The sequence below is a fragment of the Erinaceus europaeus genome, chromosome 7 (genome assembly GCF_950295315.1).
Source record: "Erinaceus europaeus chromosome 7, mEriEur2.1, whole genome shotgun sequence".
Lineage (NCBI taxonomy): Eukaryota > Metazoa > Chordata > Mammalia > Eulipotyphla > Erinaceidae > Erinaceus > Erinaceus europaeus.
In genome coordinates, this window is record NC_080168.1 from 88,537,100 (window position 1) to 88,549,825 (window position 12,726).

The 12,726-nt window shown below is 36.3% G+C and overlaps 1 protein-coding gene across 4 annotated transcripts in view; it reads left to right on the forward strand.

The window, feature by feature from the left end:
* Nucleotides 1–12,110, forward strand: part of NAP1L1 (nucleosome assembly protein 1 like 1) — a 34,463-nt gene extending 22,353 nt beyond the window's left edge. For 2 of the 4 annotated variants that reach the window (XM_007526517.3, XM_060194925.1), the window contains 11 exons: nt 168–309; nt 536–613; nt 1,298–1,426; nt 2,914–2,985; nt 4,081–4,220; nt 5,651–5,796; nt 5,884–5,903; nt 8,161–8,283; nt 9,363–9,392; nt 9,897–9,947; nt 10,862–12,110. In XM_007526517.3, the coding sequence (XP_007526579.1) occupies nt 168–309; nt 536–613; nt 1,298–1,426; nt 2,914–2,985; nt 4,081–4,220; nt 5,651–5,796; nt 5,884–5,903; nt 8,161–8,283; nt 9,363–9,392; nt 9,897–9,947; nt 10,862–10,897 (967 nt within the window). In that variant the 3' untranslated portion in view covers nt 10,898–12,110. Of the gene's footprint in view, nt 1–167; nt 310–535; nt 614–1,297; nt 1,427–2,913; nt 2,986–4,080; nt 4,221–5,650; nt 5,797–5,883; nt 5,904–8,160; nt 8,284–9,362; nt 9,393–9,624; nt 9,720–9,896; nt 9,948–10,861 lie in introns of those variants that run through there. The other 2 variants (XM_007526518.3, XM_007526519.3) reach the window with 2 other exon arrangements.
* Nucleotides 12,111–12,726: the final 616 nt, after the last annotated feature.

A 12,726-nucleotide genomic window follows, 5' to 3' on the forward strand; every position in this document is an offset into this window, starting at 1 on the left:
AGCCTAGAAGTTCATGTAATTATATATTAATTTTTAATAACTTTGGATATGCTTTTTTCTTTGAGTAGAAAACTTGTAAACAAACTTTGAAACTTCAAATTCAGTATATGACACAGTGTTAGTTGTGTTCTGCGCTCCTATTTAACTGGTGCTTTCTAACCTTTCAGCTTGCCTAAGGTAGTTAAAAGACGGGTCAATGCTCTCAAAAACCTTCAAGTTAAATGTGCACAGATAGAAGCCAAATTCTATGAGGAAGTTCATGATCTTGAAAGAAAATATGCTGTCCTCTATCAGCCTCTATTTGATAAGGTAATGCTTTCCATAACATTGCTCTGTGTAAATTTTTAGACCATATAAAGCTTTGGAAATATAGATAAGCTTGGCAGATGATAAGTGGTTATCAGAAAAATTTGAGGAAATTACTGTCACGATTCACATTTATTTATACATTGAGAAAGCTAAGAACTAGGAGAAACAGATTTTGGCTGAGGTACCAGTATTCTTATGCAAGTTTTTTTTTTTTTAATCATTTTAGCGATTTGAGATCATTAATGCAATTTATGAACCTACAGAAGAAGAATGTGAATGGAAAGTTGATGAAGAAGAAATATCGGTTAGTACCAACTTTTAGTGAGTTTTATACCTTGGAATTAATATCCTTTACTGTAAAATAAATATGAATACAGATTAACCACTCTTCAGTCTGGTACAGTTTAACTTCATCAGATCACATAAGAGCTTCTGAGTGACTTGCCCAACTAATTCATAACAGACAACACAGTATGAGAGAATCAACAGATTTTTATTTCCTTTGCTTTTCTAATTTACTATGTTTAAGTCTTTTGGGGGCCAAGTGGTGGTGGGCCTAATAGCACACATTACCAGTGTGCAAGGTCAAGCCTCCGACTCTCACTTGCAGAGAGGAAACTTCTCAAGCAGTGAAGCAGTGCACCGGGTGTTTACCTCTCTCCTTTCATACCTTCTCCTCCCCTCTCGATTTCTCTGTCTCTGTCCAAAAATATAGTCAATAAAAATTTAAAAGTCTGCCTTTAATAAAGTTTAAAAATTCCCTTAAACTTGTCTTTACAAGCTCATGGTCCTAATGGAATGAAGTAGAAACAGTGTTTATAGGATAAATTGAACTAGGTTTTCTTTCCATGGTTAAAGATTAAAATCAGTAATTAAGGGTTTGTTGGTTCCTATAGTTTTGCTACTATATATAAGGTGAGGGAATATGCAAACTTTATCAAGAAATCTGACTTTAAATATACAGTAATGTATAATGTCATTTGTTAAGGAGGAACTGAAAGAAAAAGCCAAGATTGAAGATGAGAAAAAAGATGAAGAAAAAGAAGATCCTAAGGGAATTCCTGAGTTTTGGTTGACTGTGTTTAAGAATGTTGACTTACTCAGTGACATGGTTCAGGTAATTTTACTCACTAAAACACCAAATGTTTTATTTATAAAAACACCACCAGAGATGGTACAATAGATGGAATATTGGACTGCCAGACTGAGATGCCTGTTCCCATTCTCAGGTATTACATAGTTGTGAGACAGCCATTATCTATAGAAGGACAGTCACAGCTTTGTTTAATAAGATACCAGCTGGTTTTAACATTTTTTTATCAAGGAGTGGTCCTGATTGCAGAGTGCCATCTGAACTGGACAAGGAGAGAAATAAGCCCCAGCATACTTTGGTACATTTAGTGCTAGGGATTGAACTAGCAGGCTCAAGTGTGCAAGCACGTGTACCTTTTGAGCTAGACTAGTGTTTTGTTTTTAGAACGGTGACGTTTATTGTTAGGTACTTAGTCTCAGAGAGGTAAGGTTGGGAGGCATCTTAATTCTTAAAATTGTCTTCTCAGAGACTGCTTATAATCAGAAGTATATCTTAATATACTACTGTCCTCCTTATAGTACTTACTGGCTTCATGCACTGGGTAGAGGTCCTGAGGCTGGGCAGTGACTCATCCAGTAGAGCATATATGTTACTGTGTGCAAGGACCTGAGTTTAAGTCCCCTGTCCCTACATGCAGGGGGGCCAAGTTTCACGACCAGTGAAACAGTTGCAAGCATCGCTCCCTCTCTTTCTTCCTCAATTTCTGTCTCTATTCAAAATAAATACAAAGAAGAAAAACATGAGGTCCCAAGTTCAGTCCCCAGCACTGATAGTGCCAGTGATGCTCTAGTTCTCCCCCCTCTCTCATTAATAAAAGGAATTTCCTTCTTAAAGAAAAAGGTATCTTGGGCCAAGCATTGACTCGCCCTGTTGAGTATACATCACCATGCACAAGGACCCAGGTTGGAGCCCACTTACAGGGGGAGTGCTGAAGTTGTCTCTTTCTCTCACCTTTTCTCTCTCCCCTTCTCAATTTCTCTCCTATTAAAAAATAGAAAGGAAAAATGGCCTACGAGAGTGGTAGATTTGTAGTGCTGGCACCAAGCCCCTGTAAAAACCTTTGTGACAATAAAAATAAAAGAAAAAAGGAATCTCAAAATAGTAACTGCTAATTTCATTTCTACTAGCAAAGCAGAGAAGGGTCAAATGGAAGGTAAGGAAATAGCAGAAAAAGAGACAGATTGCTGAAAATTAAATTTAATGGTACAATTGTCACATTAAAACTAAACTATAAAAAGTCTCAAATCAGGGGAGGGGGTAGATAGCATAATGGTTATACAAAGAGATTCTTATTCCTGAGGCTTCAAGTCCCAGATTCATTCCCCCACAACTGCATAAACCAAAGCTGAGCAGTGCTCTGCTTAAATAAAATAAAATCAGTCTTCTGCAGAAGAAGTCTCTTTCTTTCAAGAAGTCTTAAGTCAGCTAAGTACTTATTATTCGGAACACTAATCACAAATGCCATGTTATATGCTTATTGTAATATGTATTTTTTTTTTTTTAATTTGAAGGAACATGATGAACCTATTCTGAAGCACTTGAAAGATATAAAAGTGAAATTCTCAGATGCTGGCCAGCCCATGGTAAAGAAACCTAAACATATTTTCAGGTTTTTTAGAACACTAGGTCTTGACAGATAAATGGGGCTCTTTGAACAAAACTAAATAAAGTGACCTTGAGCAACTGGGGAGTGGTACATCTCACCTATTTATTAAGCACAAGGAACCAAGTTCAGGCTCCTGGTCCCACATGCAGGGGAGTTTCACAAGTGGTGAAGCAGTGCTGCGTGTATCTCTTCTCTCTTCAGTCTGCTCTTTCCCTTTCAATTTAAGAAAAGGGTGAGGCAGTTGGTAGTTAGGAGAGCTGAATATGCTGATATGTAGGCACTGAGTTCTCTTGATAGTCCCGGTGGCAGTTTAAAAGAAGTGACATTGAAAGCTTAGAAATAGAGGTGAGAAATTAAAAATTATGCTTGCTACTATTAATTATAGGAAACTATTTGGATACTGATAATAGTGAATGTGTATATTGCACTTCTTAAGCTATTTTGGAAATAGAGCCATGCTTGATCATGAATTCAAAAAAATCAGCAAGGGAATATGAATTAGGTTTTATTCACTACTGCAAGTCACAATTAAAAGTTAGAGGACCCCACTACTCCATAATGACCAATTAATCAAATGTCTTTTATTAAGAAAGATACTTCATATTTCATAAGCCATTAGTATTACGTTGAGACTAGGCAAGCATTCTCTAGCCTCTAAATTCCTGTGTGGAATGCGATAAAGTTGGGCTTTTTCTCTGTCAGATTCTGGCCTAAGATTTAAATTCTGTTTTATTGTAACAAAGGGATTCAAGTCCTTTTTGTGAGTTACATAAAAATTTTAGATTATTACCTTTTTTTTTAAAATATCTGTTCATTATTCCTAACCTTTTTTGTAAATATAACTTAAGAAGTAGTAGTAAGCTGAGGAAAATTCAGTTTCTTTGTGCCTCATTTTGCTTTTAACACAATCTAGAATTTATTTGACCCTTTCACATCATAGAATAGCTTAGTTTATTGTTTAGGATTTTATGTACTAATGAAAATGTCAAATTGAGCTTTATTTACTATAGCTTTGAAATTCATGATGAAAGAGTTTGATTCGTTTTTACGTCTTTTTTTTTTTTTTTTTAAGAGTTTTGTCTTAGAATTCCACTTCGAACCCAATGAATATTTCACAAATGAAGTATTGACAAAGACATACCGGATGAGGTCAGAACCAGATGATTCTGATCCATTTTCCTTTGATGGGCCAGAAATTATGGGCTGTACAGGGTGAGTACAGGATTTTTAATATCTTTTTGCTTTATCTCCAAACTTTAGCATGTTATCTGAGAAAAGCTTACTTGTTTTCTTAGAGTTCTCTTTCATGTATAGACCAGAAATACTTTTAAAGGGGATTGCACATTTAAATTTTATGCGGGCCAGTGACATAGATCAACTAGAAAGTGCTTGTTTTACCATTTGCGTAACCTATGTTTCTGCCCATCTCTTTTCTCCCCTTTCCCATTCCTTTCCTATTCCAAAGAACTACTCAGCTTTGGCTTGTGGCAGTGGAGGGAATTGAACCTGGGACTTTATAATCTTAGGCATGAGAGTCTCTTGGCTATCTCCCCCATCTTGTGGTTGTCTCTTTCTATCTGAAAAGTTAGCCCAGAGTGGTGAGGCTCTGGTGATGATCTCCACCCCATCCCTTCTTTTTTCCATGTTGCAGATACATAAATTAATACATAAATACATAAAGATACTAATTTTTTAAAGGTGCAATTTCTTTTTTTTTAATATTTATTTTATTTATTTATTCCCTTTTGTTGCCCTTGTTGTTTTATTGTTATAGTTATTATTGTTGTCGTTGTTGGATAGGACAGAGAGAAATGGAGAGAGGAGGGGAAGACAGAGAGGAGGAGAGAAAGATAGACACCTGCAGACCTGCTTCACCACTTGTGAAGCGACTCCCCTGCAGGTGGGGAGCTGGGGTTCAAACCGGGATCCTTATGCCTGTCCTTGTGCTTTGCGCCACCTGCGCTTAACCCGCTGCGCTACAGCCCGACTCCCAAAGGTGCAATTTCTTTAGGTTTTTTTTTTATTGTATTTTTGTATTCCCTTTTGTTGCCCTTATTTTATTGTTGTAGTCATTGTTGTTATTGATGTCATTGTTGGATAGGACAGAGAGAAATGGAGAGAGGAGAGGAAGCCAGAGAGGGGGAGAGAAAGATAGACACCTGCAGACCTGCTTCACCGCCTGTGAGGCGACTCTCCTGCAGGTGGGGAGCCAGGGGCTCGAACCGGGATCCGAACCGGGATCCTTACGCAGGTCCTTGCACTTTGTACCATGTGTGCTTAACCTGCTGCCCTACCGCCTGACTCCTGTTTTTTTTTTTTTTTTTAACTGTGTCCAAACCACCACCTATAAACTAATATTTTCCACAGAAGTCCATTATACCTTCACCACCTTGCAACCCAATCCTTAACTCTTTGATCTCAGTTCTGCAAAGTTTGAGGTGATGGTTTTATTTGCATCTGATTATTACCTGTTCATTTGTTTCTTCATGTACTATTTGCCAGAGTGAGATCACCCAGTAGTTACCCTACTTAGTTAAAATTTTGAAATCCAAATATAATACTCTAAATAGAATAGTCTCATGCAACTGAAAGTAGTAATGTATTGATTGTGATCAAGCCTTATTTTCCCATTCTTTTGGAAGGTGCCAGATAGATTGGAAAAAAGGAAAGAATGTTACTTTGAAAACCATTAAAAAGAAGCAGAAACACAAGGGGCGTGGAACAGTTCGTACAGTGACCAAGACAGTTTCTAATGACTCTTTCTTTAATTTTTTTGCTCCTCCAGAAGGTATGGTAATTAATTGGGTTATTGATCATCAATTCATGATAAACTTTTCATTATTTAACTCATTTGCATTTCTTTTCAATTTTGCAGTTCCCGAGAGTGGAGATCTGGTAAGTCGAATTGTTATTTGTTGTATTACTGTATATGAAACTAAAGGGCTGGATCTCCAGTTGGGGGCTTGAGATAGTTACTAGCATTTTGTTCTAAGACTTATCCCAGTGCGTGGGGAACATTTTACATTAACACAGATTTATATTCAAAAAACCTAGTGCTTTCTGAGGAGTAAGACTATATTTATGTGTGGGATTACATTTAAATTATTGAATTTAGAGTGTACTAAGTCATTTATACATTTAATCACTTCTGATTAGAACTGTTCTGTTAGTCTAGTGGAAATAAACAGTTTTATATTGTGACCATAGAGCCCCCTAAGAACTGTGAAGTGTGTCTAGCGTAAAGGTTTGAGGATCAGCCTCAAGTCACTACAGACGGGCTAGCATAGGCATTCCCCCCCACACACACACCTCCAGGGTTATTGCTGGGCTTGGTGCCTGTACCACGAATCCACCGCTTCTGGAGGCCATCCCCCCCCCCCCTTTTGTTGCCCTTGTTGTAGCCTCGTTGTAGTTATTATTATTGCCATTGTTGATGTCGTTCGTTGTTGGATAGGACAGAGAGAAATGGAGAGAGGAGGGGAAGACAGAGGGGGAGAGAAAGATAGACACCTGCAGACCTGCTTCATTGCCTGTGAAGCGATTCCCCTGCAGGTGGGGAGCCAGGGGCTCGAACTGGGATGCTTACGCCAGTCCCTGCGCTTTGCACCACAAGCGCTTAAAAGCCCACTGCGCCACCACCCGACCCTTAAGGCATTTTTTAAATTTTTATTTTGTTTACTATGCTTTGAAAATTGTTTTAGTTGATGTGATTCATATGAAATTATATTTTATATTTTTATATTGATAATTATATTTTAAATACTTCTGGAATAAATTAACTTTTGGCTAAGGGTTAAGTCAGATCTACTTAATGCAAAATGTTTTTGCCTCAAGAGTAGTGGCTAATAAAAGCAGTGTGTGAATTTTAGGTTAAAAATAATGAACATTGGGAGTTGCTGGCAGTAGTGCAGCGTGTTAAGGGCATGTGGCACAAAGTGTAAAGATCCAGGTTCGAGCCCCCAGATCCCAACCTGCAGGAGGGTCGCTTCACAAGCAGTGAAGCAGGTCTGCAGGTGCCTATCTTTCTCTTCCCCCCTGTCTTCGTCTTCTCTCTCCATTTCTCTGTGTCCTATCCACCAACGATGATATCAATAACAACAGTAATAACTACAACAATAAAAAAACAAGGGCAACAAAAACGGAATAAATAAATATTTAAAATAATAATAATAATGAGCATCACAATATTGTACTACCCTAGTCATTTTCATGTCAGGAATAAAACCCAGAGCTTCAGGGATGCAAAGTCTGATGTATTCTATCTGCCAAGATGTAGTCTATCTTCCCAGGGTGCTTTTTTCCCCTCACCTCCATTGAATGGGCTGGAGTTTTAGGTTTGTTTTGTTATGTTACTGTGTATTTAGATGACAAATTGCCTGTGACTGGTATTCTGACTTTAGCGTCCTTTTGTGTTCTGCTGTGTTATTGGAGTCCATTGTATTAATCAAAATAAGCATTCATAGAACTTAATGTTTGCTTACTTAATTTAATATCAGCTTAAGGTTATTTTAATTTGAATCAGCACCATTTCTGCTCTGTGGTTTATTGTGAAATAGGAATTCTAGTGAGTTTAAAGGTTGAGCAGTAGATAAAGTTCTGGACTTTGCCGATTTCCCAGTATTATCTAAGTTTCTTTCTCCTTGTACTTAGCACTATGTTTGCTTAACCAGGTGCACCACCACCTGGACCCATTTTAGTTTTCTATCTCCCTCACTCCCTTATTCCAACCCTCATCCCCCCTCTACACTATGGTTATTACTGGGGTTCAGTGCCAGTACCATGTATCTGCTCCTGGTGGCCATGTTTTCCTCCCTCCCCCCATCCATCCATCCATCCATCCTTCCTTCCTTCCTTCCTTCCTTCCTTCCTTCTTTCCTTCCTTCCTTCCTTCCTTCCGTGGGCGTGTGAAGCTCTTACCCCTTGCAGGTAGGGACCCAGGGACTTGAACCAAAGAGAGTTAACACTTTGCATAATTTATGGCATATTACACCAAAATGAAGGTCTCCAGGGTAGGAACAGGACTTGAGGGGGTGCTGGGGTTCTAGGGCATCATGGTGGAAAAGGATCTAGGTTGGGAGAGAAAATGCGGGTCTCACATGCGAAATTAATAAAAGTCACTAAATTTTGTGTTTTTCATTAAAAACAAAAACAGGATGATGATGCTGAAGCTATCCTTGCTGCAGACTTTGAAATTGGTCACTTTTTACGTGAGCGTATAATCCCAAGATCAGTGTTGTACTTTACTGGAGAAGCTATTGAAGATGATGATGATGATGTAAGTAAACTGATTCCTACAATACATTTATTTTGTAGGGTTTGATAGTCTGGATTAGTGAGAAATTAACTAATACTTTCATTGAGCCACTAGGGTTATTACTGGGGTTCAAAGCCTGGAAAATTCCATGACTCCTGGTAGCTCCCCTGCCTCCCCCACTCCTCATTCCCCCTTCTAATAGAGGTTGGGTGGGGGGAGAAGACATTTGTAGCATCATTCTACTGCCTGCTCCCCCACTCTGCAGATGGGGATTGGGGACTTGAACCTGGACATAGTACATGATAATTTGCTTTTACCAGATACTCCACCACCTAACCTACTATGGGTTACATTTTTTAAAGTAAGACAGAAGAATTTAAAATTGAGTTCTGTTGCTGATGTTCTATAGGTAGCTTTTCAAATTTTTCTATAAATAGGTCCTTAGAAACTTTAGGTTCCTTTATTGTTTTATTTCTGTAATCAAAAAGAATAACTGAAGTTGAGTAACTCCTGAAAATGTTATGAATTGTGCCCTGTGTTTCACATTAGTAATCTTTTTTGTTTAATTTAAAAAATTTTTTATTTACTTATTTTCCCTTTTGTTGCCATTGTTTTTTATTGTTGTTGTAGTTATTACTGTTGTTATTGATGTCGTCGTTTTTAGATGGGACAGAGAGAAATGGGGAAAGGAGGGGAAGACAGAGAGAGGGAGAGAAAGATACACACCTGCAGACCTGCTTCACCACCTGTGAAGCAATTCCCCAGCAGGTAGGGAGCTGGGGGTTCGAACCAGGATCTTTATGCCGGTCCTTAGCGCTTCGTGCCACGTGCGCTTAACCCTCTGTCCTAACGCCTGACCCCCACTATTAATATTCTTAACAGTGTTAATTGTCTGTTGAAACTTTATCCAGTGTTGCACTGGGCTCTTTTGTTGATTTTTAGATAACAATTCCATGATCCCTACATACAGTCTTCATTTATAATCAGTTGTCCTAGGGAGGGAGGGAGAATACTTCATTCTAGATAATGTAACTAGATTACTCTCAGGGTTAGCTTCATCCAAATTTCAACCTGTTTTTCTTCTTTTTTTTTTATTTTAGTATGATGAAGAAGGTGAAGAAGCAGATGAGGTAATGTTTACCAAATGAACAAATAATTCTGTTTAACAGTTGAGAGACCAATTGACTGACTTGTAAATTTCTTTGCTATCTATAATCATTATTCTGTCATGGGTTAAAAAATTTTTTGGAAAAAAACATTAGAAATCTACAGCCAAACAATGTATGTGTAAGGTTTCAATAAATAAATTGTAAAACTCAGAACATTTTTTTTTTTATTTCAAATAATTCTGTTCTGCTGCAGGGTTATCAGCTCTTTGAAGAAGTCAAAAGCTGCAGTAAACTTTTTCAACGTTGGCTGCAGTAAATCTTTTCAATAAAGCTGTCTGGATGTCTCAAGTTGTGTTGGGAAATCTTTCATAGTAAAAGCTTTCAAATTAACAATTGTCACCAAACTTTGTAATCATAAAAATCTATTGACTTATAGAATAATTTGTATTAAACTCTCCCTACATTATGAGACATTATTTTCTACTATGTACATACTTCATGGATGCATTTTGAACTTTAATATAGGAAGGGGAAGAAGAAGGAGATGAGGAAAATGATCCAGACTATGACCCAAAGGTGAGCAAAATTAGTGCAGATGCTATTAAATTTAAGGCTGGTTAAATAAGAGTTGGTGTTTAATTACCACTGGCATTTCAACAGAACATAATCAACCATTCTGTCATCTTGTTGTTGATTCCCTTGTGTTAAAATTTTTTTCAATGTACCTTTGAGATTCTGATTTTTTTTTTTTTTCTTCTGACCATTGCATTTTCAGGCTAATGAAACCTTAGAATTATATTTTGATGGGACACTATCTTGGATATGTTTTTTTAAAAACAGTGCTTTGGAAAATATTTTTTCTTGTAAGGAATGGTTGTTTTTATGTCATTTGAAGGCAGAAGTGCTTGAGAATAGGATTAGTGCTATTTGTTAAATATTCCCAGGCACATCTCTTATAGTTTCAATGTGCTATTGAGAATTACCATGTTAGGGTTCATAAAATAGGTCATCTTCTATAAGATGTCAGCATTCATTTTTCAAAAACTTAAAATATTTTCTCTTTGATATATTTATTTGCTAAATGCAGTAAAATATACAGAAGGGAATTTAGCATAGTAAGTAGTTAAAAATCCTAGTAGTTACGAATTATTCAGCTAAATAAGAGTAGAATTAGTATTTTTGAGTAACTGGTATACAAACTTTTCAAAAATAATTGATAGTGACTACCAAGTTGGTTTACTTTTTTTTTTTTTTTTTTAATTCTAGTGTTTCGTCTTAAAGGTTGTATGTTCTACAGTATAATATTTGGACTTTAACTTTAGTGACTTGCAAATATTTGAATAAATTGTCTTCATTACTATGTCATATCTTTAATTTGGCAAGACCTTGGGCAGACTAGCTAGTAAGATAATGTGATGATTAAGGTAGTTGCAATTGGATAGTTTACTAAACAGGAAAAGATAGATTGACTTGTTGTTTTCCTTTAACAGAAGGATCAAAATCCAGCAGAGTGCAAGCAGCAGTGAAACAGGATGTGTGTGGCCTTGAGGATAACCTGCACTGTAATAGCCTAAACACAACTATTATTTACTTACAGCCTTATGTTTTTGTATTTTCTTGGTAGATGCAGTAATCTTTTTTTTTTAAAAAAAAGAAAGGAACTGATATTTTAAAGACCAATTGTTTTACCTTGCATTTTCACTATAGTTTCTTTGCCAGATATGTTGAGGGCACAAATTCTTGTGTGCATGTTCATTCATTGCTATATAGTTTGGTTCTTCTGGAATATTCTTATCATGTGACTATTAGATTATAGCTGTGAAAATGAACTGTTAACTGTACACAGATTCTGTGTTGTGCAAATTTTTTTTTTCTTCTTGAGGAACCAAAACATTCAGTCGCTAAGTTGATTGGATTTAAGTTTGCTTGCATTAGCCTTTCATTAATTTGGTATAGAAATGTAGAGTCTTATGCTACAACTACTCATTAAAAGAAAATTATCAAGACAAGTATATGGTTAAGAATTTCCAGTCACAGCTTACCCAATAACTTAGATGGTTGTTGATTTTTGTGTTTTAGGTAACAATTGTAAAGAATCCTAACTCAGTAATTATCAGAGGGAAATAAATAAAACGTAATATTATCCAAAATTAACCTCATGATTTTAACTGTACTTTTAAATTTAACCTCCATTAATAAGCATCTTTTCTTTGTGGTAGGGTCTACCTTCTGCTTACCTGGAAAGGATGAATTTACATCATTTGACAAGGCTATTTCGAGTTTTTTGTTGTTTGTTTTTTACAGCCTAAAATAAAAGTATCAAATACAATTTTAGTTCTCATAAATAATGTCTTAATTTTGTGCTAATTCAGTTGTGAGCAGAGGCCTGCCTAGAACTAAGCTTTGTGCACAGTTTACCATATTGTTGAACAAAAAGGTTGCCAGTTTTGAAAGAGCTACCACATCGTCTAATAATGAGGAAGTATGAAAAAAGATCCTAAATAATGTGATATTTCTTTAAAGGATTTAAGTTAAATTTCATTTTCTTTGGTTAGAACTAGAGATAAATATCAATTCCCATTGCTTATAGGATGACTGTCATTTTACCTGTGCCTCTGTTTTCTTTGTGTTAAAATGGGTAGTACTGTTTACTCAACTACCTCACAGATGTGTTATGGCTTATTAAGTTAAATTTTATGAAGTATTTCAATTTCATTAAAACTTAGACAATTAAAGCTGTTTCTGCCACCAGTTTGATATTTTGCATATACTGTCAGTAGGTCTCAGTAAACTGGAAAACAAAGGTTAAGTACTGTGGCTCCTATTCAATAACAATGATAAGCAACTCTTTTAAGGTTCTATAGTTACAACCATATTATAGTAAATACTATAAAGATCATGGGACTAAAGTACAAATAAGATAACTTTTTGGAGAGAAAAAAATTGCCATTAAGTTTGAAACTTAGAGCCACATTAAAAATACCTCAGGCTAGTTACTGTTAATTTATTTCTGGTGAAAAGATTCGACAGTGAAAGTAGAGGAACTGGATTGTAATTAGAGAATAGCCTGGAGTTCCTGCTCTTAATAAAATTGCATTAGGGTCATTTAGAGACAAGGGCTTCCTTTTTTGAAAAGTTATTATTGGAATGTTAGTGTATTTGTTATTTCTATGTTACTATCGATTCTTCTCCTGAGATTTAATTGACTGCTGGAAATCCTTAACCAATTGAATAGGTCAGAGAGAAAATCCTATGGAGGCACTTCATGTTTGTCCTGTTTATTTTCAGAGTAATTAGGCTTTCAATCAGACATTCTCTGCTGATTTTATTTCTGGGGGTGTGTGTGATTACCCAT